This window comes from Astatotilapia calliptera, chromosome 7 (assembly GCF_964374335.1).
Source record: "Astatotilapia calliptera chromosome 7, fAstCal68.1, whole genome shotgun sequence".
NCBI lineage: Eukaryota > Metazoa > Chordata > Actinopteri > Cichliformes > Cichlidae > Astatotilapia > Astatotilapia calliptera.
In genome coordinates this window covers 17,416,453-17,442,472 of record NC_137428.1, presented here as the reverse complement: position 1 = coordinate 17,442,472, position 26,020 = coordinate 17,416,453, and the positions used below count along the sequence as shown (strand labels likewise).

General features: G+C 42.2%; 1 protein-coding gene across 2 annotated transcripts; it reads right to left on the bottom strand.

Annotated features, from left to right (window-relative positions):
* Positions 1 to 5,467: 5,467 nt before the first annotated feature.
* olfm1b (olfactomedin 1b) lies at positions 5,468 to 25,722 on the bottom strand. Of its 2 annotated transcripts, none has more exons than XM_026173331.2 (6): positions 25,181 to 25,722; positions 18,542 to 18,691; positions 17,731 to 17,886; positions 15,731 to 15,950; positions 9,858 to 9,964; positions 5,468 to 7,638 (listed from the first exon to the last, which is right to left on the bottom strand). In XM_026173331.2, the coding sequence occupies exons 1-6, from the start codon at positions 25,244 to 25,246 to the stop codon at positions 6,964 to 6,966; spliced, it is 1,374 nt and encodes a 457-aa protein (XP_026029116.1). In that variant the 5' UTR covers positions 25,247 to 25,722; the 3' UTR covers positions 5,468 to 6,963. The 2 variants fall into 2 exon arrangements, with proteins under 2 accessions (XP_026029116.1, XP_026029115.1); XM_026173330.2 differs by lacking the exon at positions 25,181 to 25,722 and adding an exon at positions 20,106 to 21,051.
* Between the last annotated feature and the right edge of the window lie 298 nt (positions 25,723 to 26,020).

Sequence of the window (26,020 nt, the reverse complement as noted above, 5' to 3'; positions counted from 1 at the left end):
CAAGGTTCTTGAATGGTCTGTACTATACAGCAAGCTATTAGTCAGGTGAATATATATTTTAAGACTATTCTGAGAAGTTATTCATAGTCTTTCTTGCATCGATAGCATGATTTTTATGGCTATGCTAATTCAAAGCACTTTGTTAAGTTTATGCTTTGAGGTCTTGGTTATGATAGTCAATATTTTTATATTCAAAAAAGAGTTTGCCTCTGCAGATTCTCGGGAATTATTGATTTCACAGAGTTTAACCACGTGGTGGGACTTTTCAGCAACAAATTCAAAACTGCTGTCTTCCTCTGTCTCTCCCTGTTGTCAATTTCAAAGCTTTCTATACTTAACAATTCCCATCCATCACCTGTCTGTGACAGTGTAGTAGTGTAACAGCTCCTGGATTTAAACAAAAAAAAAAAAAAGGGGGGGGGGGGGGGCGGGGGGGGGGAATTAGGAAAATTATTTAGAGCCTGCCAAGCTTGCTTTCATGGTTTGATTTCCATACACTGTCCTCTGTGTGTGCACCCTTATGAGGACAGTGCATTTAAGAAAATGCTAATCGAGAAGCTTTGTTGCAAAGCAGGTGTTAGAAATGCTGACAAGGACACAAATGTAAATAAAACTGGTGAAGTGAGGATCACAAAAGGGACATCTGAGTTTGTTTTCCTTTGCTTTTTATTACACCATAATTAAAATGAATTGTCTTTATCGCTGTTGTTTTTTTTCCCTCTGTCTCTGTCCTATTCTTTATGGCTCTATTGATGTATTATTGGCTGTTATTCCAACCCACACCGGGCTTGTAACAAGTTTAGCACAGCGATTGCTCCCAGCTACAATGGAAATGTGAGACTGAGGCTTTATTTTTGTTTTGCTCTTCTGCCTGTGCCATGAATCTGAATAGAACTTTGTTTTTAAAGAAACAATAAGAAAAGGAATCGGTTTGACAAAACATGGGCTCACATACCTCACAGTGATTACTTGAATGTGATGCAGGTCCAAGGCCATGGAAATGTTAATAGTACGTTGGCTCCCTTGACAGATAAGGATTACTATATCCTAAAAGAAACTTTAGCTATGTTAAACCTCGGTTACCGTGTGACACAGTGATGAAATAAAAGTGCTCTTTGCTGAGAATCCTTAAATATTTTTTTATAATCCAATAGCTCTGTAAAACTAGGTCTGCAGATATGTCTGACCTTTTCTTTCCAAGTCCAGTTCTTTACACCGACATTCACATGCAGGTTGTGACATGCAGTTATTGCTTCCAACAGCTGGATCTCTACAAAAGGCTATTTCTGTTGTAGACAGTTTAATCTTACATGACCTGGCACAATATACCATCCAAGATGTTTATTCAATACAGTTGCCATTTGGGGTGCAATGTCATTTCAAAGATAAAAGCAAAAAGGAGTCCCTTTGAGCTGTGATGAGGATTATAAAACTCTTCCTAGGATGTGAAAAAGTGCCATTTTTGCACAGGGTCTCTTTTGCATGTGTGACGTGACATACCGGGTTACAGAAATGATGAGATGGGCTTCTCACATATGGATTCATAACAGACCTAAATGGCATTACATTTAACTTTTACTTGCTATTTCCAGTGTGTAAACCTAACTTTAAAAACCCTAAATATTTTACTGTTTTAACCAAACCAAGAAGTTTGTTGGTGCCTAAACTTAACCTGTGAGCGAAGGTGAAGCAGTATTTGACAGTCTGCTGTGAGAACACGGTGAGATTATCCTTATTGAGGTAAATCAACTTATTTTTGTAATATCACACAGTAGTGTGTATGACTGTAACACTGAGAGGTGCAGGTGACATCCGTTCAAGATCTTTTTTCTGTATAAATATGTCAGCTGATGAATGAGTCACTAGTGGTGACCAGTGTTGGTCAAGTTACTTGAAAAAAGTAATCAGTAACTAATTACTGATTACTTCCCCAAAAAAGTAATCCCGTTACTTTACTGATTACTTATTTTCAAAAGTAATTAATTACTTAGTTACTTAGTTACTTTTTAAAAACACGATTTACAACCTGAATAGGTGATAAAGCGATAGACCTTTCAGCCCAATTCTACTTTTTCTGCATAATCCATCATATAAAATGTAAACAAATGGAAAAGTCTCTTTTTAAAACTTGTTTTATTAGTTTTAAGCTTTTAACTTTATGCATCAAGCAAAAATTAAATTATATGCACCATTCTCTGACTTGAAGAAATTTGTTTAACATTAAACCTATTTTCTGCACATTCCAGCACATAAAATAAAATATTTTTTGTTTTTACACTCAGTCTTTCAAATAGATGCAAGTAAAACACAGCAGAAAATAAATAAAATCAAAGACTAGCGGTCCTGTTGCTCTATTTTCCCCTTTATAGCAGGAGTGGCGTAGGCGGAGGTGTGCTCTGGTGCAGGTGTGCCGCAACGGTCAGTTGAAGAATCCGCGAGTTTCTCTGTGAATTTCCCATTACGTCGCAGCGCACTCGGTGCTTGTTTAGGGGGGGGGGGGGGGGTTCAGTGTGAAAAGAAGTTTTCTTCCCACGCACAACGGACGCTAATGTTTTTGCCACTTTTTATGGAATCAAACTCAAAGTAAGGTCAGTACTTCCACGCTTTAAACGCTGCACGCTCATACTCTCTCCCGCACTCGATATATGATCCACTGTTGATCTGCACACAGCTGTTGTCACGAACGTCGCACTCGCTTACGTCACTGTCCTGAGACATTCTCGCAAAAAAATCACGGTTTTAGTAATCTAATTACCGTTTTTGCAATAGTAATCCCTTACTTTACTCGTTACTTGAAAAAAGTAATCAGATTACAGTAACGCGTTACATGTAATGTAAAATGTAAAAACGCGTTACTGCCCATCTCTGGTGGTGACGCATGGATTAAGCGTATTCAGTGATGTGCTTCCACTTCCAAATTATCATCTTTATAAATAAGTTTATAGAATGTTTTCAATAGTTTTTAATCAGCATTCTCAGTTTACAAAGCTGCGTCATTCAGAGGCCGTAGAGACAAAGGCCTCAGAGTCAGTGGCAAGGGTAAATTATGTAATGTGAGAATAGGAAAGCTGTACAAGCGTTACAACCTGTCAGAGATGTTTGTGCCACAAAACCAAGTTATTGCAGTGCTCTGCGTTTTTTTGGGGGTTTTTTTGCAAGCCTCCTGTTGGCACGCACAGACTATCTTTCTATCACTGATAAGTGGTTTTGTCCTTGGGGGAATAAAACACCTTACAGCCGGCCTAAGCAAGGTCAAACCTCTCACTGTGTCCATCCCTTAGTCCCAAAAGTGCTGCTGCAGTGGTCATGCCATTTAGAGGGCAAGGTATGCAAAAGATAATTAGCCAAGTGCACCTTATGATGTCTCGTGTAAACAATACATTGCGGTAAAAGTCACCAAATAGAAATGTATTTCATTTACACTGGTGTGGAAATGAAAAGACAGAGCAAATATGCAAAATGATGAAATTGAAGGCAACTGTCAAGTTCACAGGCGTGTGTTCTGTTGTTGCTGGTGGGGAACTGGGACTATGTGCAGTACAGCGATGTCTCTTGACACACCAATTTCTGTTTAAAGATGCAAATATATTCATCTCCTGAGTGACAGTTCTTCGTGTCAAACACTGCAAGACCTTCCGCTGAGCATGTTTCTTTTTCTGCCTTTTTTTCTTCTCCCTCTGTCTCCCAAATCCTATCTCTAACTCTTTCAGGGGAACAAAGCAGCTTGTGTTGGCCAAGCACTCGGAGTGAAAATAGAAGCAATCATTTATTCATTGATTGAAACATCAGAGGACTAAGAGGCAGTGGGAGAGTGGGAGCAACAAAGAGCGGGAAAAAGACAGAATGGTTGAAGGACAAGAAGTAAAAAGGAGGATGGGAGTAGTGGTAAGTGAAATTGAGTGGAGATCAAAGAAGGGGAGAAAATTCTTAGCGAACATAAAGTGGACAGTGTTGTTTGAAAAAGAAGACATTCCAACAAATAAAGGAAATGTCAAGTGAAGAAAAACAAAACACAGATGATTGTTATTGGAGCTGACAGTAACTTGTAATTTAAAGGAAATGCATCATTGATAGTGCCTGTCGATGCTACGGCGTGCCTCCCGTCTTGGATGAAGATGATCAATTAATCAAGAGTGAAACTTGCTTTGCTGGGAGCATTCGGGTATATTAACATAATTAACAATAACCACCCCAAGGTCAAACTGTTTAAAAACCAAGGGCTACATCAGATAGCATGTTAACTGTTGAAGCCTGAACAAGTAGGACTTGTTTGGAAGGCCTCTTCTCTGTATAATGGACACAGCAGCGCAGCTCAAGTTTGGTTAAAACCGAACCTCTGAAGCACTGTGGTGGAGTGATGATGGTTTGCACTTGTTTTACAGTGACAGGACTTGAACACCTTGCAATTGTTGAGCCAACTATGAATTTGTCTGTATACCAAAGTATTCTAGAGTCAAATATAAGGGCATGTGTCCAACAGCTAAAGCTTTGAAATCATCATGCAGCAGGATAATAAATCCAAAGCACAGCAGCAAATCTACAATAGAATGACAACAGAAATACTGTGGATGAACATTCAGAGAGCCATGCATAAATGAATGCCCACAAACCCTAATAAAGTGAAGCATTTAGTTATTCACATGACTCCAAGTGACAATCAAGCTAAACATGGCTGACAATAGTTAATAGTCAAGTTGTTTAGCAGCAACAATACACTTGGGTGTATTTAATTTAGCAACCATGAGTTTTATTGCTTGCAAATACCACATTTCATTTGAAAGAGCAAGATTATGTTTTTTTGTGTGTGTGTGGTTTATTTAGGAGCCTCACTTTGCAATTTCTAAACACGCACCAGGGTCCGTAAATGCTCTTTTTCCACAATCCAAGTAAAGCGGGATTGTGTAATCTATGTAATCTTAATGAAGTAAAACCTTCAAGGCAGGAAATAAGAGCATTAGCTGTGATGTAAAAGTTATATCCATGTGAACCATCACAGGCTTAAGCACCTTTAAGACATGCACTCTTTTCCATTAATTTGATGGCATTTGAACATGCCAGCTTCATGTCTGAATGAACACTCTGGTCTCTTTGCTGTAGTATTTGCCTCAGTCGTGTTACTAGAGTTGGACTTCACCCAACGCTGGATTCCTGCAGCAACATTAACAGGCACATAAAGACCCTCCATAGCGTTTGTGAATCTTTTTGAGTTGCCCAGTTCACTTGAGAACACAATAAAACAGTAATAGCATGTCAATAATTACATTTCATGTCACTGCTTTGTATGCTAATTTCCAGAAAGGCTGAAACATTTTCCCCTCTTTTAGTAATTTTGTTATTTTTAAAGGTCAGATCTAAACTATTTTGAAACAGACTGATGAAACCAGCGATTATGTATTCTACGTCTAATAGGGACTTAACTGTACTGATACACAGCACCTTGTAGCGTTTAAAGGCAGCAATCCGAGCGTCAGATTTCTCTATTTTATTGACACGAATCATTAACTATCTCATCTCAGATACAACACATGTCCAGCAAAGCGCAAAAAGAGTGAAAAGCTTTTGTCCTCAGCAAGAGTATACATTTAAACAGCATTATCCTTCACTAGCAGTGGGGGGATACATGACATGAGACAGGATTTATCCTGTAAAAAAACCCAAAAAACCCTCTCCCGACTACATGAGGTGGATTGAAAATAGAAGGGCCTGGTTTCCAGTATACAATACTAGATACATTCTGTTGTTTCTTTTTTTCTTTTACTTCAGAGAGATGTGAGCTAGATAGATTCCTCCTACGCAGTCCAAATAAACAAATAGAGAGGCAAAACTGGTGGCAACAGTTACAGAGATACAAAAACGTTAAAAAAAACCATTATTGCAAAGAAATTGAAATAAACAGAACGAGAACAAAATCGAAGGAAGCAGGAAAAGGTAAATATCTCTGCAAACCCCCAAATCCCAAAGGCATACTACCTTGTTCCCCCACCCACCCTACCGCCCACCTTTTTTAATAGTATCATACAGCAAAAAAGACATTCAGAAGACCGGAGTGATAGAAAACACTCATGCAAAGAAAGCCTTTTTCACACATAGTCACCAACACAGGGAAATCATCTTAAACAACAGCGCTGTCAACAGTCAGTGCCTTCAGGTCTTTTAGTGGATGTTGTTATTGATGTTTTCTGTTTCTCTACAGACTTCTGATTTGCTACGGTACTTAATAAAAAGAATATGACACACAGCATCCATTAGGCTATCAAGTCTTCTGACTAGAGTGACCTCCCGTTTTTTTTTTTTTTTAACGTTATGTCCATGGGACACGGGGATCCAACAGTTTATTATAACAGTCTTCGTTTCAGGACCCCCAATGACCGAAAGAAAAGTTCAGCCGGGAGGATTTCTGCAGAAGAACTGGAGCCACAGGAATGAGCTTAGGTTGATATTCCATGATATAAAAAAAGGCGTGTGTTTTTTTTTGTTTTGATTTTTTTTCTTTTGGCATCTGTTCTTATTCTTTTAAATCTGATGTATTTATATCTACTTTTACAGTCATTTTCTATACGGCAAACAATTAAAGAGTTTCATTCCAAAATAAAAGACCCTTTAACAAAATTATGGCAGCTATTAAAATAAAGTCTACTAAGACTAAGAAGTCATGTTACGACCTTTTATTTACAAAAATGTTTTGCTTTTGACGCAATCATCTGTGATAATAACAGATACGGCTTCTTTTTCTTGTTTGTGATTTATCACATTTTGGAATGAAACCCTTCAGTTTTAGATATTTTTTCATATGCACATTCACTCTACTTTGCATTCACTGTTGATACAGTCTTTCAGAAATTCTTTGATATCATAAATAGAATGGTCTTGCCATAGAGTCTCTTGGAGCAGATATATTTTTGTATATAGTGAGATTTCCTTTACAGACAATATGCATTTATGGTGTTCGATCCATGTTCATGGTTACAGTTCCTCTGAGCGGATGACATGGAAAAGTGTGACGTTGTAGAGAACCTGGTGACCATTGTTCCAAGCGTAGAGTGCACGGTCACGTGGGTTATAGTCCAACATGGAGATATGTGAGTACTTATTCTGGAAGGCAATGTCGATGTACTCGTAAGTAGAGGAGTTGGTGGAGTAGGCATAGTAGACTTTGGTGCCTCCCGAGTAGCCATTGGTCACATACAACGTGCCACAGATCATAAAAGACTCGCCGGCACTCCGTTTGGGGTGGTTGGTGGTCCAGCTCTTGATGATCTGCAACGTGTTGGGGTTCAGCTTGCTGATAACAATATTCCCGGCATTCTGATTGGTGGCATAGACAGCCCACAGTCCTCCCTCGTCCACCATGAGGTCAATGTCAGAATGCCCTCCCCAGGCATAGTGATACGCATTATTGAAGCCTGCGTAGTCAAGCTGCCGGGACTTGCTGATGGAGGAGGTGCGGAAGTCAAACTTGATGATGACGTGGCTCTGGAATTTGTTGAAGTAGATGGAGCCATTGTAGACTACCTGACCTGTTCCTGACCACGGGTGGGGGAGCCGGTGGGACGTGAAGTTGTCTGCCGTCATGAAGTCATGCATAGACTTGTACTCCCGCACGAAGCGGTTGTTATGGTAGCCATCCATGTACCAGACCTAAGCATCAAGACGAGAGAGAGAGAGAATTAAAAACGCAGCAGTACTTCAAAGCTAGAAATGCCTATCATCATCCTTCCTGCGTGCCTTTGTGAATTCGAGAATCGAGCATGCACATCACACGCGGAATAAATCAAATCACATCGTCAACAAGCATCCCAATTAAGTTAGTGCTGAGACTTCCTCGAGGAGCAGGCGAAGCTGAAATCCATCTACTTCTGAATGCAAACAGTCAGGATGACAGCCGCAGGGTGGCATGCACCGGCCCCACAGGGATAATGCCCATCATTCCAGATAAAAGGCCTGTCTCAGCTGCTATGACCCAGCTTCCTGCTGGCCCCTGTGGAGGTGGGCAGAGAGCTCTCATTCCAGAGCCACTGGAGACTCAAATACTTCCTTGGTCACAGTGGGACTGATAAACCTAAAGACTTCCTCTACCTGGTTATATCTGCTGTCACGATTAACTTAAAAATGATTCACATCAAGAAAGAAGGACTCCACGGGGCTAAAAAAAAAGTACTAAGGAAAGGTAAGAAAACCTTAAGATGAAAAGAATTGGGGCAGGCCTGTCTGCTTCCATCAATTAAACTCTGTTTTTTCTTCTCTGCCCTTTGACAGCGAGGAACATCTTTCATGGGTTCTGTTCAAAATGTATTAGTTTCAACCAAAGGAAGTTGCCGTAAGTCTGCTAAAAAATAATCGTAGTCAGCAGTAAGTTTCAACCTTGCTGGTAAAGACGTTTGTACCATAAAAATTCTGTGGCCTGTGTTGTCAGAACCGTTAGCCATCAGAAACTGTAACTGTACAGATGCACAGCCGTGTGCAGCTGAAGTTTTTACTCCCTCTGCTCGTGTGCGTTCCATCTCTTATTGATGCGTCTAATAAAGCGGGAGCAGAAAGGGCGTCTTCACGCTGAGCAGACGAATAAACTCTCTTTATTTCCAGCTTCTTGTCAACCAAGCAGCTTCCTGTTCAAATCGTATAGATTTATACTTGGTATTTATTTTTAATGTGTTTTAGTAGTGAAGGCAGGCCTATTTATTGAGCAGGAAGATGCACTTTGCAAAGGGAAATCAGATGCAATCGACTGCTAAAGTAATAGAGACCAGGAAACAAACCACACATTTCAAATAATGCAGAAATGGAACTACTTACTTATAAATCACATTAGCTCAAGTTGACATACTGATATTACTATTTTGTTTTATTAACAATAAAAAATCCCAGTAATGTTCAGATTAGTATCAAGACATCACAGCCCACGACTAAAAAATGATTCTCCTGTAATCAAATTAAATTTTGATGTATTTTATTTGGAAGTACAATGTTACTATATTTACATGCAACTATCTACATGCAACTATCACACTAGAATAAGGAGGTTAACAGGTCAGGATTTTACAAAAATAGTACATAAAACTAATTTATTATACAGGAAAATAAAATATTTAATTATTTTAAAGGAAATGAGAAATAATTACATGCAAGTACACTTTAAGTAGTGCCTAAATTATGAGTTTTTTACAGGAAAAGAGACACAAATTGTGCTGAAAGTCATTTTAATACTGTGTAAGTAATTTCCCATGAAAGGTTGCCAAGTTTAACGCACTCCAAAATATGGCCCATGCCCTGAAAAGTGCAGTGTACTTCCAATGTAAGGTCGGGAATTATATATATATTTTTAAATTTTATTGTTCAGAAAAATTGCCATGAAATTATGATGTCCTTACAGTTACTTACATAATAAATTGTGTTGTAACATTGCTTAAGCATTACTTAAATTTATTTAGTGTATAATTACTTCATTGTATCCTGTGAAAACCTGGGTTGCTACCTCCTTATTCTAGTGTACCTATTAAGTATCTGTGGATAAATATGATATGAATATCAATATCCATTTAATTACAGTAGATTTATGCCTTTAAGGGCTGTAATACAAAGTGTTATCAGATTTTTTTCTGGATGGTAATCTGAACAATACTGGGCTTTTTAGTGTTGGCCAGACAAAAGTAGCAGCAGCTGGATTATAAAGTGTTACTAGAAATCTGAAAATAGCCTTGAGAAACTAGAGCCAGTGGTTTCTTTATCTACTAAAGAAGGAAAAAATAAGAAGTGACTTGACAGTTAATGGACTTGTCTTCCTAAATAACACCTGAGCAGATATTAGGTAAGTGCAGTTTTGATACCCAGCCCACACTGTGTGACTGTGTGCCACATACCCGAGTATCTCCTTCAGGAGCCAGAGGGTCAGTCATCCAGGAGCCAAACCTGGATCCGGACGTCTTGATGGTGATGGGGTCACTGATGCCTGTCAGTTTGCCGCATGCTGCAAGGAAAAAGCGAGATAGGAAATACCCACAGCAACGCCTGTTTACACATTTAGACCGAATCACAATTTCTTGCACGGGATTCATGTCATTTGCTTTGAATCCTGATGAATTTGCCTAAAGGATAAACGAGTCAAAGTCCAGCTTGTTGCTACGCCTTTCTCTTTGCGTGATGTACTGCACAAGTGGTGCTTATTATTCAGTTCACACATGCTAATGCCTGTTTTACTTTCTCCATGTGGATGTGTGAAAAAGTGAGAGAAGGATAGGATAGGAAAGGGAGAGCCTCTGTGTATTCTGTTCCTGCGTGCTACTTGTAAGCTGCTGTAGTGTTAATTAGTGCTGATTGAGGTGTTAAAGAATTTGACAAAACTAACACCGGGCTCTGTGTCCCTCTTGACTGAGAGTCAGTTAGACTAGCGTACCCCTTCTAATGAACACAGGCAGGAATGAGAGACATGATTTTACTAAACAGAAGCTCTCGCAGTGCATCTCTTCATTTAAGCTGCTTTCACACAATAGTTTATAAAGACAAGAGTCAATGAGATGGTCTTGACAAGTTAATTTCATCACATCCCAAGTTCATTTGAACAGCAGGATGCAACGACGCCTTTTGTTACAACTCCATCATCTGTCATGCGCTTCATTGCTGTGAAATGTCATTTTTACTCTGCAGTCAGACGGCATCGATTTCATTTGTGTTTCCTCTGCTTATCTTTCTCCCTCGGTTACCTGCCTCCCTCTATCTCATTTCTATCACCCACATAAAGAAACTTGTGGTTTTGTGTTAGAGTGTTTGTGCGTCTCTGTGTGCAGCATATGTCGTGCCTGTGAGAATGCGTCGGCATCGCACCTCAGCGGCGGCTGAGAGACAAACACATGGTCACATGAGCAGCATTTACTATTTCCAGTGGGGGCTTGAGTCCCATTACGTAACCCTCAGTGGGATTAGAGACTGCATTAATACATTGGCCATTGATTTATTTATTTCTTTTCTCTAATCATGCTTCTGTCTTTAAATGACACTACTATTGCAGTCTGCTGGACGGCCAGCTGATGGATCTGGATTCTGGAGTTGTGCACAAGGTCTAATCCCCTTTTGGCCTGAATATGCCTGGACTGAAGTACAAGGGAAATCAAATAGAAAACCTAATGGAAACTGGAGCTGATATAACAACAAAGCCCGCCATCAGCCCCAGAAACTTAATTCTGTTCATCTGGATGTAACGTTTTCAGTGGGAGAAACATTTCTTCAGTCTGAGTTGACTGAAGGATTCCCCAACCTTATAAACAGTACATTTGCATAACGACTGACACTAGCACCATAGATTAACAGCCCTTAGCCCAAAATGTGACGATTTAGAATTTCTACTAGAGGTACCTACATGAACAGGCTGCCTCTTAAAGTCTGAATATTTACAGTTATCTTGTTATTCAAATATATTTTTAGCAATCAGACCCCTACAAGGGTCACTTACTGCCATTATATTCAAAGGGCAGAAATCAAATATTTGGATCAATAATACGATTTGTAAATCGGTCACAACTTTAAATGAAGGGTCTATAGAATAGAAAAAAACAGGAGTGTCAGAGGTAGATTAAGCTGTTCTGTCGTAGCAAAGATAGGAAGCAAAATGGATCAGGGGAAGCCTTGAAGGGAGAGTATGTGAAGAATGTTCTGGAGGTAAAGAGAGAGTCATACGGGATCATGGTTTGAAGCTGGAAATCAAAGAGGCGATGTTGAATGTTGTCAGAGAAAAAGGAGAAAGAGAAATGCTGAAGTTGGATGAAGCTGTAAAGGGTAGGGATGGGTATCGTTTAGGTTTTATCCGATACCAGTACCAAACCGGTACTTTTGAAACGGTGCCGGTGCTTAAACGGTGCTCGAACCGGTGCTCGAACCGGTGCTTAAAGAATGAAGAACACAAAATTGGTCCAAAAACCTCTCATGTTCAGCTGTTTTTTTTGTAAAAAGATAACAATGTTAGCCTTTTCTGCAGCTATAGGGCATATATGGCATCACTCTGGGCTGGAAGCAGTGCTTAAACAATGGAAAAAACACAAACTTTGTCCAAAAACCTCTCATATTTAGCTGTTTTCCACTTTTTCTTTGGTCGTTTTAGCCTTTTTGGCCAGGGTGAAGGGAGTATCTGCCATCAAACAAGAAGACAGCCGCATGTAACTACGACGGTGTTTGCTAGTTCACCTTATGTGCATTAATTTAATAACGTGGTTAGCCTACTCAACGTAAATTACACACGGACAACATTAAGCTACTCACACAGAGAAGAACGGCTGCTGCTGCCATCATCATCCTCATCATTTCTGCTACACTGACAGGGCTAGGGGCCAGGACTCTCCTCTTCGGGTTTTTGGGGGATGTTGCTAACTCCGGGTCCGATTACAGGCACCACACCCACAGTAGATGTGCTCGGTGTGAGGTCTCGCAGCAAGCTATCAAATACGGTGCATTTCTCGGCTTTTAACAAAATGCTTTATGTCGCCAGGTGTTTCATCGGATTTGAGGTGTTACCTCCTTTGCACAGTATCACAGTATCACCTTAAAGCACTTGATGCAGGCTGCTGAGTTTGCATCTTTTGCTGTGAAGTACAGCCAGACTTTTGACCGCTTCGCCTTGGGCATTTTTAATCTGTAGCTCTGCTCTAAAAGAAAGTACGTACCTGGGCCCGCCTACTACGCTTGCAAAGGTAAAATGATTGGCTAGAATCCAAAGTGTATGACATTTCAGGAAAAATAAGCACCGAAATAAAGCACTGAAATGTGCGCTGCTTTTCGGTCTGGTTACTACCGTTTATGTGAGAACCGGTGCCATAATGGCACCAGATACCGGTACCCATCCCTAGTAAAGGGTGTTCCCGGGGGGGAGAGAGAGGGGTGACAGGAGTAGACTTCAATGGGCATGTAGGTGAAGGGAACAGTGATAAGGAGATCTTGGGTAGATATGGTCTTAGACAGATGGTAGTGGATTTTGCAAAAAAGGCTGCAGTGAACATGTACTTCAACAAGAGGGAGGCGCACGGTCACATAGGAATGGAGGAAGGTACACACACATGAACTATCTTACACAGAAGGTACAATCTGAAAGAGAAAGAGGAAATGACTGAAGGTAGAGATAATGATGAAGAAGGAAGAATGTTGTGCAGAATTCAGGGAGGAGATGTAAATGAGGCTGGACACTAAAGAAGAGGAAAATGACTTATATGGTTTGGCAAGGTAGAGAGACTGCAGTGGAAAGGATGTGCAGCATGTTGGGGTGATTAAGGATAGAAATGGAAATGCATAAATGAGCAAAGTGAGCTGAGAGAGAAAGGGGTGGATGGATGAGGAAAGATGGTTATTGTTTAGTAAGGAGGAAAAGAGGCCCGATGTGAAGAGTGACATACCTATGAAGGTGTGGAGATGTCTAGGAGAGAAGGCAGTGGACCTTTTAACCAGATAAATATAAGTGCATGAGAGGATGTCTGAGAAATGAAGAAGAAATGTACTGATGCAAGGAGGAAACAAGGAAGACCTCAGAACAGGCTGATGGATGTAGTGAAGGAGGACATGCCGAGGGTTGGTATGACACAGGTGGATGTTATATGGGTATAGTATGTAAAGAAATTCTTTCGTACACATGTTTAGCAGGTATGGCTAAATCATAACACATAACATCTTCCTCCAGGTGTCATAAAGAAGTTATCTTGTTTCACAAGTCTATGAGTTCATTTAGGCTACCTAGCTGTAATAGGCTAATAACATTGTTTTATATATATAGTCAGTTAGCTACGCTGGTCGTAATAATTTTAACCGCTAATTAGCTATCCACTTAGTCTTAATGTGTGGAGAGGGAAAGAAGCCCCCACCGCTCTAAATTACAAAAAGATTTCATTTAAGAATTAGTCTTAAGAAAAGGAGGAGGGTTAATTAAGGAAAAGAGAGAAGGTGATTTTGGTGAGCTGTTTAAAATGACAGAAATAGTCTAATTTAGTTCTTTACAGCCAGAATATAAAGGGAAACCAGTGGCAGCAGAGCAGGTAGCAGAGGGCTTGATGTGCCGGAGTGACCTTCCTGCTTCATTCATCAGCATTTCAGTGTGAAAAGACTGGATTTGCCTGAAGCTCTCAGTGCCTCCACAGTGCTGGGGCACAACACAAGGTGATTTATTTATTTGATTATTGCCCAGCAAGCTGGCATGTCCTCTTGATCGATGGCCATTGTGTCCCAGCAGCCGTTGGGCTGTTACTTTCTCCGGCACAAAACAGCTTGAAGGACAGCTCTGCGGGGACCCTAGTTACTCTCTTTCACTTTTCCCACTCGCCTTCACTTTATCACTCTTTCTCTCTGTCTCCTTCTCAATACCACCTTGTATTAGAGTCTCCTGTCTGTTAAAAACTTTGCTCTATTTTTTTTCCTCTCAATGTTATTATTCAGATGCAAATGCTGCGAGTGACCTTCGCAAGCTTAATCTAAGTAATGCAAGTGTACCGGACTGTATTTGGTTGCACTACGCATGAGTGCGTCTGCAATCGTGTGAAGATGAAAGGAATAGCCACCCTCTGTTCTGCCTGAGCCAGTCTCTCGCTGGGTGACCTCACCTTTATCTCATCTGATCTTGCGCACGCACACACACACTTAGTCACTCCCGCTGGTCCCTACTCTCCTATCTTTGGCAGCCTGACCATAGATGTGTGAGGGGTGGCATGTTAATTGAACTGGGAGTGAAAACACAGAAAAGACTCCAGGCTGGTGGGTAGTGGAAGCAGATGTGGCTAGGAAAAAAAGAGCAGTGTATGCTGAGATAAAGAATGGCACGAGAAACAACTGGTGATGAGAGATTAGGTGTGTGTTTTTGTAGTCTGTTTGTTCACTCTTAATCCCTTTAGAGCATGTTGACTGTCTTTTTTTTCTTTTCTTTTCTTCGCCAGTATAACCAAAAGCTTTTCTTTCTTTCTGTCATCTTCCGCTGCGCATAATTTGAAACAGGGACACAATATACCCGCGATGTGCCGCGTGCAAGTGTCCCTGCTCTCGTAATATATCTTAGTCAGTGTAGTGTGGGTGTGCATCTATTAGCACTGTGGGATGTGACAGAGGTGTGAAAAGATTCAGACAGGGGCTAAAAGCAAAAAGATAGGATGTGATGAGAAATCGCAGACTAAAAGATGAAGAAGCTCGGTAGCTCTCGTCATCCTCAACCATCCCTGGGTGCGTGCAGGTTGCAGGTTGGTGCTGTGTCTAATTATGTATTTTTTTTTAGCATCCTATTTGATTTGATCATCCAATTAAAAAAGATTGCAGTGTCCCAAACAAACAGTTAAAAGGTAGGTGTGTTGAAAAGAAGGAATCCAAAATTTCAGGAACCCAGAACCCATTCAGGGGTTGTTTCTTTGCAGAAAGGGTGAATAGGATTTATAGACAGTACTAAAAGCAGAGAACATGCATAGTCATGTTGTGGACTTCCTTATTGGATTACTTTCAGTTTTCAAGTGTAGACCCAAGATAAAGCCTTTAAAAAAGACCAGCACGTACAGATGAGAACCGTAAGATACACTGTTGTTTTAATACCGCTGAATTATGAATTTTAGTGGTAGATCGTTATAGCCACGTGTGATGTTCTTATCATGTGTTCTGTATTGTGCCAGTATGCCTGAGGATCTCTTTCTAGCCATTCAACGTACTCATGTATGTCAGTGGGCTTGTTTGTGCATGCATGTGTTTGAAGCAAAGTGTGTGCCAACAGCCAATAACTGTCTGTGCCTACCTAATTTTTGCATGCATGCTCGGAGTCTCTCCTCAAGATTTGACACTCTGTTGTGGAGCTCCTCGTAGTCATAGGCCCCCATCTCCTCCTGAAGTTCGCTTAGAACTGACGTCAGATTCTGGACCTCCTCCTTAAACTGCAATACCAATTTGGCATCGGCTTTGTACTCCTCCAACACTGGTATCAACGGTCTAAGCTCCTCCATTTTCGCTTTTATGGCCTGAAAGGGTTAGAATAAGCTCGGTTGAGTGTCATGCGTGGCAAAAAGGAGAGCCCGCTGTCCATAAAAGAAAAGAAAAGAAGGGGAAAATAAACCAAAACACCTGTCTGAACCTGACTACTCTAACTCTATCCTGCCTCTTCTCTCATCTCGCGACACCCGCCCCCTGCTTTTGCGTGTTCCGTGTCCTGTGTTCTGTGCGCGTGAGCTGCGGTGTTCTGTTTGTGCAGGTGTGTGTCTGAGCGGACAAACCCAGAAAATACTCTCCACCCGCTGTGACGAGCAGAGCAGGTGGCTCCGTCCCGGAAAGTGACCAGCCGATAAAAAGCAAGCCCTCGGTACACCGACAACAATTGGGAAAGCTCTTTATTGGTCATCATCGTTTAAAATGCAACATCGTATTAAGGGTTACATGCTTTTACATGTCACACACAACAAAGTGTCTCGAATTGTACGTCTATAGTTTTTACGTAAAGATTTGTTGAATAACCAAATATGCATTGACAAAAGCCAAAGGAAAATAAAATGAAAAACAGCAATTAATAATAATAATAATAATAATTATGTATTTACGTTTTAAAAAAGCTTTTAGATGGAAAACTTTGACAGCAGTAACATGCAGGAAGAGATCAGTGGTGGGTTGGTTTGGGAGAAGGGTGGGGTTTCTTAGTCTTAATGGTGCTAAAGGTAAATTAACTGTTTGACGCCCAAATGCTCTCAGTACTGTGGCCCAGTTCAGGGGAATCTGGAATTGACCTGCCTCTTCTTCACCTGTGGCTCTCTTTACATGTCTTAAAGTTAGCCCTGCAAGCAAGAAAATGACAAACTGTTGACAGGGGCTAGAGCTTGCTAACCTATCTAACAGACACACAGACAAACACACTTAGTATATGCACTTAAGACATGTTACAGAAAAAAAAACTGCACACATGCACTGAAAGGCGCTGGCAGCACGGGACTGCTGAGCATGCATGATTGACAGGATTGCAGCAGTGCAGGTGGTGATGGTATGAACAGCTGTAGGAACACAGGCACGCTTGAATTAGTCTCAGTAACTGCAAACAGGGCTGGGTGTTAACCATACTCCATAATCAGAGGTGGCACTGAATTTTTTGTGACCTTTTTTTAAAAATGTAGACCTGTTATCACTTATGTGTTGCTCAATAGATGAGCAAGCACATGGCAAAAGCGGGAAGAAAAAACTCCCTTTTAACAGGAAGAAACCTCCGACAGATCCGGGCTCAGGGAGGGACAGCCATCTGCTGAGACCGGTTGGGGGTTGAGGGGAGGAAGACAGGACATAAAGACACGATAAATCCCTAAAGCTCTAGTAAAATCTAGTAAAAACTTGCATCAAACACTCCTCTACCCTGTTTGCAAAAAAGGTTCATTAACATGTGGACACGAAACCCTAAAGAAAATCTCCTTGGAGGGTTTAGTGTATACTAGATGTTGTCAAGGAGGTTTGTCCCAGTGTGCAGAGATCTTTGTGCCCATCGTTCACAGTGACTGTAATTCGTGTAAGATATCTTCTTAAATCTCCTCCAAGCCCAGATTCTCTATTTAACGTGATTTTTTTAAATGAATTATGGCATTTTGTGTATCGATTTATTTTGCCTCTTTAATTATCCATGCAGATTTCTTGGGATGCAATATGGTGATTTAGGCAATTCTGAGTTCTCTCCACAGTGGAAACACTCACACACGAAATGGGTAAGCTAAAGAAGCAGCTATGAAGGAATGGCGCTTGGATCGATGGCTCGAGAAGTGGATCTTTTACCTTGTATTGCTTGGCGATGTTCTGCTTATGGTTCTCCTCCACCTGCCTAAACTTGGTCTCCAGACCACGAAGCTGAACTTCCATCTTCTCTACATACTGCAGGTCCCTCTGGGTGCGCTGGTCCAGCACCTGGATGGACTGGGTCATGTTCTGGACCTGTACGAATGAGCAAGAGTGGTTGAAGAAAAAATCTCAGTCTGCATTGTAATTAGAATAGGAGACGCAGAGAAAAGGCAACAGACTTTACAATATGTTGCGTTCGGCTTGGCGTTCGTCTCGTAGTGATTCACAAACTCTGACATCAGGCCAACTAGTCAGGGGCCTCAGACACATGGCGCAAGTGTAGGATTCATACTGTTCAGACATTTGTTTTCTCCAGATCTGATGTGGTCCAGAAACATGGCTCATCTTTTATTCATTAGGAGGAATCTGCTGTTGTCAGTAACTGTAACTGTAGTGCTGCTGCTACAGTATATGAATGAGCAACTTAACCTGCAGAGTTCTATGAATGTGCTTCTGTAAAATGGGGGAAGCTCCCAGTGTATGGGCACTCAGCTGAGTGCATCATTAGATATCATCTACTTACAAATAAGCTGCCTCCTGTGATGCCTTGGGTTTTCGTGAGCTCATTAGAGCATGACTTCTATTCTTGTCCAGCAGGCAAAAGACCACAAACATGAGCATATATATGTGTGTGTGTGTTTCTATGCATGTCTTTGTGCGTGACAAAAGGTCAGAGGAAGTAACAGTGGGTCCCCTGGGTCACACTGTATGACTTTTGATGGCTGGGGAGGAGTTAGGTGATAATTACCTTCTCCAGCAGCTGCCTCAGTTGTTTGGTACGGGCATCTCGTGAGCACATGGACTGCTGGGGTGCCACCACAGTGCAGACACACCTTCCCTCGCTATCCTGGGCTGAACTGTACACCTGCCACGACTCCTCTGGGTTTGCTGGCAACACCTGAAAACAAAGGCATAGATAAGGGGAGGGGAAACAATAAAAAGACAACAGGGTAATGTTTCTTTTTTTTGGGGGGGGGGGGGGGGTTGCCACGCAACAACCTCCTCGTGTTTATCGCTTTATTATATTTATAACCATCAGGACGCCACAAACCTTTAGGCTCCACCCATTTTCGCCACTATCACCTGTGTGTTCTAAAGCAGCCAATCGTTGACAGCAGAAGCCTGTCCCGTCATTCAGGGTTGGGTGTGTGTGAAACCTCAGAGTATAATGTATGACGTCAAGAACATGCCCCCCCCCTTCGCTGTACCTCCTCCCACCCCGATGGATAACACTAGTTATTAACCTGCTGACGGGACGACGGTGAGGATGGAGGGGTGACTTTGACAAAGCCATTCATCACTGCATCAGCGAGAAAAGGAAACAAAAAAAAAGATCACTGGAGAGACCTGCTGATTAGTGAGAAGGAGCGACTTCGCGTGAAAACCAAAACGGAGCAATCAGCCACTGTCAGTCTGTCAGTCAGCTGCAGTTTTCTAGCAAAGGATGCGCTGACAAAGAGAACCACCAGCAAGCACCCATCTTTGTAGTATTCAGTGTAGTAATCAGCACTGTTACACAGCTCCCTGTAAGAAAACAACTAATTGTTAACTAAACCCCGAAACGTGTGATATGTGCAAAAAAAGAGCCATAAATCATTAAAACAAAAATGATTACAAAAAATATGACATTCAAGATTAAACTCTGTTTCCCGAGTTTAGTGAATTTAATATTTACACAGAACAGCCTTCAGCGTTCATTGCTCTAAATATCGCTGCAAATCATCCACTTATAATATTACTCTGGCACAAACACAGCTCTGAGAGTGCCAGGAAGCCTGACAGGGAAACGCTTCATTCTGACTCTCATTGACACACACACACACACACACACACACACACACACACACACACACACACACACACACACACACTGAAGGATATAAAGAAAGAATGAAGACTCCTGCTGTTACAGAGCGAATATATAAGACTCCTTTGAAATGTTTTCCCCCACGCCATTCATTTTGCAACACCGCGTCTCTTCACATTTGCATCCACATCAAAACTACCAAATGATAACTTTTCATTAGTGGGGGATGCTCATATCAGCAGTAGCAGAGGCAACTGGAGCAACATCAAACGCAAGAAGGAACGAATGTATTACGCTCTCTCCAAGTCTTTTTTTTTTCTTACTCTTGCAGGCGCGTGAATTTCTGCTCTAAATTATAAACCAAAGGCACCCACGAGAGTAGCTCTGTGACTATATCTGGACTGGATTTTAATTGGAAATTTATTTCTTAATTGTTATTAGGATTTATTTTAATTTTTGTTCCTTTTTTTTAAGCCAGCCACTGGCAGTAAACAGTGAAACTCACTCCTGTGCTCCGGTCTGGGTACCCTCCCTGCGCCGCCGTGAGCCTGGTGGTGTTGAGCCCCACCAAAGAGGGGAGGGTCTGCGACATCCAGTTGGTAATCATCGCCATGGTGCTCAGCACGACGCCGATCTTCAGCAAAGGCACCGACATCTTTTGCGCTCTGCTATTGACTTTTTCTTCTTCTTCTTCTTTTCAATTTAAGTCGCCTTCATTCTACAGACTCCAGGGAGAAACGAGAGAGGCGAGTCGCGGTGCCCAGAGCATCTTCGTGTTTCACCCGGGACTCCGGCTCGGCTGTTCTTTTTTTGGACATTTCCACGGAAGCTCCGGCGGCAGAGCGAGACTTGGTGGGTCGGGACGGAGAGCAAAACTGCACGGCGCGATCCGGTGCACGGATAAAGTAAGAGGAGGGGGGCTAAAACCCGAGAGCAGCAGCTGGAGACGTTCTCTGGATAGCTCCTCTGCCCGCGTTGTCCCGCACACTGCCGCCTCTCCGGTTCGCCGTTACTATTTCGTTCACGCCCGACGGTCCGCCTCCTGCCTTGCTGCGCTCTGTGATTAAGTGCCACTGACTACACACACAGGCGGCTCCAAATGGATGTGAAGAGGAAGGAGGAGGTACTACGGATCTATCTATATCACCAGACGCAATGATGTCAGCCAGGTTGGGTCCGTTCGTGGTAATATCTGGGATTGCGCCTGAAGTCGCTCATAGTTGGGTCGACACTAACTTGTCCCCTGAGGGAATGGCAATGAGCAGTGCGACCGAGGTCGGCCCACAATGATGCTGCGGGATTATTTATAGCAGCAAGCACTGACATTTCTTTCTCCACAGCCCACCCATCAAAAAAGGAGGATTAAAGGCACTTGGACACAGGCGCAAACATCATCGCGTCCTGCATGGTAACCATTGTTAACTAAAACAACCGCTGCAGCAGTAGTCGAGTGTGTGACACACACACACACACACACACACACACACACACACACACACACACACACACACACACACACACAAATGTAGGGTGTCGCACTGCAATGGCAGTGATGTGGTAGGGCTCGGAATATGTTTTATTGATGGGATACTGGAGGCTTCAGCCCAAAACAAAGGATGAGCCTTTGATTCGTGGAACTCTGGCGCCACCGTGCAACAGATTCTGGCATTGCTGGGAAAAATGATAATAATTAAAAAAAAATTAACAATAATACTAATACTAAATGTTTGAAATGCAAGAAAGAAAGAAAAAAAGACACGTTTACAGGAAAGCGGTTGATTACTACAAAAAAAACATACTTAGTGTTTTTATTTTTTTTCTCATCTATTGATTATTTTAGGTCTTCAAATATTTTAGGCGTGTTTTCAAAGCCAGTTTGATTTTGTCATCTTCAGCAGGTGTGTTTTATTTTATCAGCTGGCTATAGCTGCTCAGATAATACCAGGAAACGTCCAGAGCCTGAGTCTACACCAGCAGATCTATGGGGCACTGCTCCAGCCTATGGGCTAAATTGTAGTACTGCATGATACATGAGGTCCCCCAGAATAGCAAAGAGAGGTTTGGGCTATTTCTGTCAGCTCCATAATGCATTTCACTGGTGAACTGAAAAGCTGAGAGGAAAGTCTGCGCTCGCTGCACCTATGTGTTCCTCTTACTCTCTGTCTGTTTCGCTCTCTGGCTGCTCTTAATCTCTCAACACTTCTCCCTGACCTTTGAGGTGAGAACTCAAAAAGAGGCGGCTTCAACGTGTTGCAGGGATCAGCTTCACTCGGGTCCTCACCCTGTGTGTTGCCGTGCAGTTCAGCAAAGCACAGCAGGGGGTCTCTAACAGCAAAGCTTTGTAAAGCATGGATTTATTCAGGTTTCAGGCTTCACCGTTGTGGATTCCACATCATTCCAAAGCTAGTGACCCCCACATTTAGTAGGGCCAGTTATTTAATATAAAATGATCGACACTGAAGCAAGAGGAAGGCCACAAGTGCTCTTTTAAACTCACCGATCAGTCGTTGACCTGCCAGAAAGCCAGACAAATCAAAATCTTTTATTAGAACTCCTCAGTAGCCAATCAGTGTTTTACACATGCCTACAAGACCTCAAGTGGATGGATGCACTGGAAGCATTTGCACAGTTTTAGTTATACAAGTTAATGCAATAACCCTACACAAATACAAATTTGATGGAGAGGTGTTGCTCAAATTATACAATCCTTTTTATTTTTTTTAAGAATGTGGTTTGTGTTTTGTGGGTTTGCCTTCATTAATGTCAGTTTGCAATACAAGATGTGTAGCTATACCAGGGCAAATAAAGAAGCGCATCCAACCACAACAAAAATTACCAAACTGGAGACCAAGAAGTTACCAGAAAACATTTAAAAGCTGAGCATTAGCACAAAAGGTGGTCTCCCACGACCACAGGCTGCTGTAGTTTGTAGTGAGCTGATGTTTATATTGCATGCCTACAGCAGGATAACCACTCTGTCACATTCAGTATCCAGTTTAATAAAGCGGAGAAGAGAAAAATTCACATTTCCAGCCTGCAAGTGCACTACAAAATGCACCGTACCTCCACCTACTCTTCTTCTGCTCTCACTCTCTCCCCTTTGCTTCATCGCTCAGCCAGCCATACTGAATAATAAATAGCTTCAACCCCGCCTGCCAATCACACCACGCATATTGCAATTCAGCTCAACTCCATCTCTGCGTTCTCACATAAAATCTGATTGATTTCTCTTTCTTTCTTTTTCATACATTAAAAATCCTTAACGGTTTCAAACGGTTTCTTTTGTTGGAGCTTTTTTTGTTGTTGTTTAAAGGGGAAGACATATTGGCAGCTTTCCACTTAAATGAGAAAGAATAGCTGCGTTATTTTGTGTCAGAGTGGTTGTAAGAGTGCGCGACATGTGTTGATAGTCTTTTTTTGTAGGATGATCATTGGATGAGGACTGACTGTTATAACTGCTTCATCTATCCTTCAGGATGTGGGTTTGCAGCTCGGGGTTGAGCCACTAGGTGAGGAACAGATGCCGTTCTGGCTGCTTACTATTCTGCTCTATGTGAAGGCTAGTCAGTCGCCAAATCCTTCAGCAGAGTGGAGGATAGAAGGTGAATGAACGTGGGCAGATTTAAAAGAGAGAGGTCGTCGCTAATCAGGCATCCCCCCGCTACTTTGAAGAGATGTAAAGAAAAGAGCTGTGGCCGCCCTACGCTGTCTCAAACTGCGTGAGAAGCAAGGTGGTTAATGTGGCCATTATGAGGGCGGCATTGTTCAGCATCACAGGTTGAGGGCGGGCTGCTTGGGTGTTTTTTTTTCCTTTTTTCTTCTTCTGATGAGTAATCTGGCAGTGAAAAGCTCTCTATCTTTTAGAGTTTAGATCCACCTCTCACTGGATATATTTTGGCCTTCAAACCGGGAGGCAATGTGGAGAGGCCCGGCTGTCCAACAGCAAAAAATGCACTGCAGGTTTCCAAAGCAGGAGTAGAAATAGGGCCTGTCAGTGTATTTTGTCTTTTTGGGCTTCTGGAAGGGAGCTGACAGGTATTTCTACAGGCTAATATGGACTTACCTTTGAACAGATGACACACACTTCTCAGTCCATCGTGGAAAAACTGTCACTGTAACTTGGGGCCGCGCATCGCCACGTGGGACTTGAAGAGAATGTCATGAAAATCGCCATGTTTTTCCACTCCGCTCCCACTTGATGGCTTTCATCAAACTGTCCAAACTGACCCCGATGTGTCAGCGTTTCTGTTGCACTCTGCAGCTGAGCTGTAACGTCCGGTCCCATATTTCAAACTTGTTGCCTCAGTACAGAAAAAAAGACTAAATGTACACCAGTACGAACTCTGTGTAAGGTTAGAGCTTTGATCAAATTACAAATCAAATACCAGCTAAATGTCAAAACCAGGCTTATGTTCTCTGAATTAAAAAAGAAAAAAAAAGTTCGCCTCACAGCTCGCTGACATTTCTCATAAAATTGTGGAAATCAATTGCTGGCATATTTCTGTCAAAGTGGTATAACGCCAATATTGTTCTAACACGTTGTTGCCAGGGCCAGCGGGGCTTGCAGCAACCTACTTCTAGCACATTGTATTGAGTCTGTCGCTTGGATTATATCACAGACACGTTTACTGATAGTACCTCAGTGTCACTCTGTCACTTTTATTTGTTTTCTGTGGCCTCTAATTAGCAGCCGCAATTGAATTCACACAACAGAGAATTCCATGAAGTATCACTTTGTGCTGGCGCAAAGACAACTAAATGCACAAATTCTCCACGGCACGGCCCTGAAATAAATAAACCCACTTCCTCACTCTCTCCCCAACCACCAAAGCCTGTTGTTTGTGATCATTTACAAAGCAAGCAATTTACTGCAACAGTATCTGCTTTATGCATTTCTACAAATGGTGTTTAAGCACACCATGAAGTAATTCATAGTTCCAGTAAAGAATCCCACATCTGCACTTTAGTGATGGGCAGTGTTTGAAAACTACTGAGCTGAGTGGCTTGACATTGCTGGACTCAAGTGTTCGTTTCTCTTCACAAAGGCACCAGCAAGTCACACTGTGGTCACGGAGCATGCTCAGAACACCTTCTATGAGACTCTGCATTTGGTTGTGGAGCCCCTCTTTTAAAAGCATCCTCCAACAATGGCCTCCCCCCACCACCACACACACACGCACACACGCACATACATAATGCTACAGGCAACCCTTTTCTATCGTACTAGGATGGTGCTGCAGCTGATTAATCGGACCAGTTGATGATGAGGAAACTGACCGACCGTGCAGTCCTCTCCCTCTATCTGGCCCGTTTGTCAGAGGCACTGAGCGGGGGGCTCTCCTGGACCTGTCCGCGCCCCGTCAACCACAATGTATTCACATCGTGTAATCCCGCCCGTTAATCTGTTTAAGCTGGGGTAGGTTGTAGAGGGCTAATTCACCCGGCTCTTTCATGCGAGGTAAAGCGGGTAATCTCTTACTGGATCTGGAGCCAATTAACCGCTACTTCGACCTTTTAAAAAAAAAAAAAAAAAAAACCAAAAGGTGGAAAAATGGCGTTAAAAATTAAAAATCAACCTACTTGGGTGAGTTCTGTGCCCATGAAGATGAGGAGAATCAGAGTCAGGAGCTTGCTCGCAGGCTGCATCTCTTGCCTCCGGTGTGAGTAGACCAGCGGTCTCACATGCAGATCCAGTCCCTTTGCGTCCCCCCGCACAGCAGTCCTTTCCGCTCGGCTCTCTTCTCGCTCTGCAGGTCGCCCGATTCTTTCCTCTCTTTTTTATTATTCTTATTCTTGTTATTGTTATCGCGGTTGTTATTTTTTTATTCCTTAGCAGCCCGGCGGCAGACAGCAACAAATCTGTTTGACGGAATCGTCTCTGTGCATATTCATTTCATATCTGGAGCCTATCTTCGGTGCCTCTCCCTTTCGGTCGTGGCCGCACTTATTTATCGCTGCGACGGACTGTGGTGAACATTGGGCTGAAGGCGCGCGAACAGTTTCGGATACACACGCTATAAACCTTCACTCTGATATCGCCAAAAGTTTACCTCCCCGCCTCAAGCTTGCCGTATAAGCTCTCGATGACAAAAAAAAAAAAAAAAAAAAAAAGGGGAAAAAAAGCAGTGACGGCGCTGTTCATGGTCCTGAAAGCGGAAGCTGCATCGCCGAGAGAGGGAGATTTAAATTGGCAAGCGAGCACAAGGGTGGAAGGCTTTCCAAGATCATTTGCTGCCAGAAAATCCATCACAGTAAAGAATTGAGATTTATTCTTTGCTGACTTTAATGCCAATCACAACCACTAATAGATTCGAGTAAGTAATTTCACAATAAAGCACAGCTTTGACTGTCTGAATATAGGCCAAGTTACATAATAGGAATGTATAGGCACAGGCTAATGCATTCAGTATTCCCCTGTGG

Bases quoted from the DNA above. Each gene is read 5' to 3' on its own strand.
- olfm1b (XM_026173330.2), bottom strand. From the start codon at position 20,255: ATGTCGGTGCCTTTGCTGAAGATCGGCGTCGTGCTGAGCACCATGGCG. The intron at 15,951-17,730 runs GTAAAAGATCCA...TAACCCTTTCAG, and splicing joins ACATCGCCAAGCAATACAAG to GCCATAAAAGCGAAAATGGA. The intron at 7,639-9,857 runs GTATGTGGCACA...CTTGATGCTTAG, and splicing joins CTCCTGAAGGAGATACTCGG to GTCTGGTACATGGATGGCTA.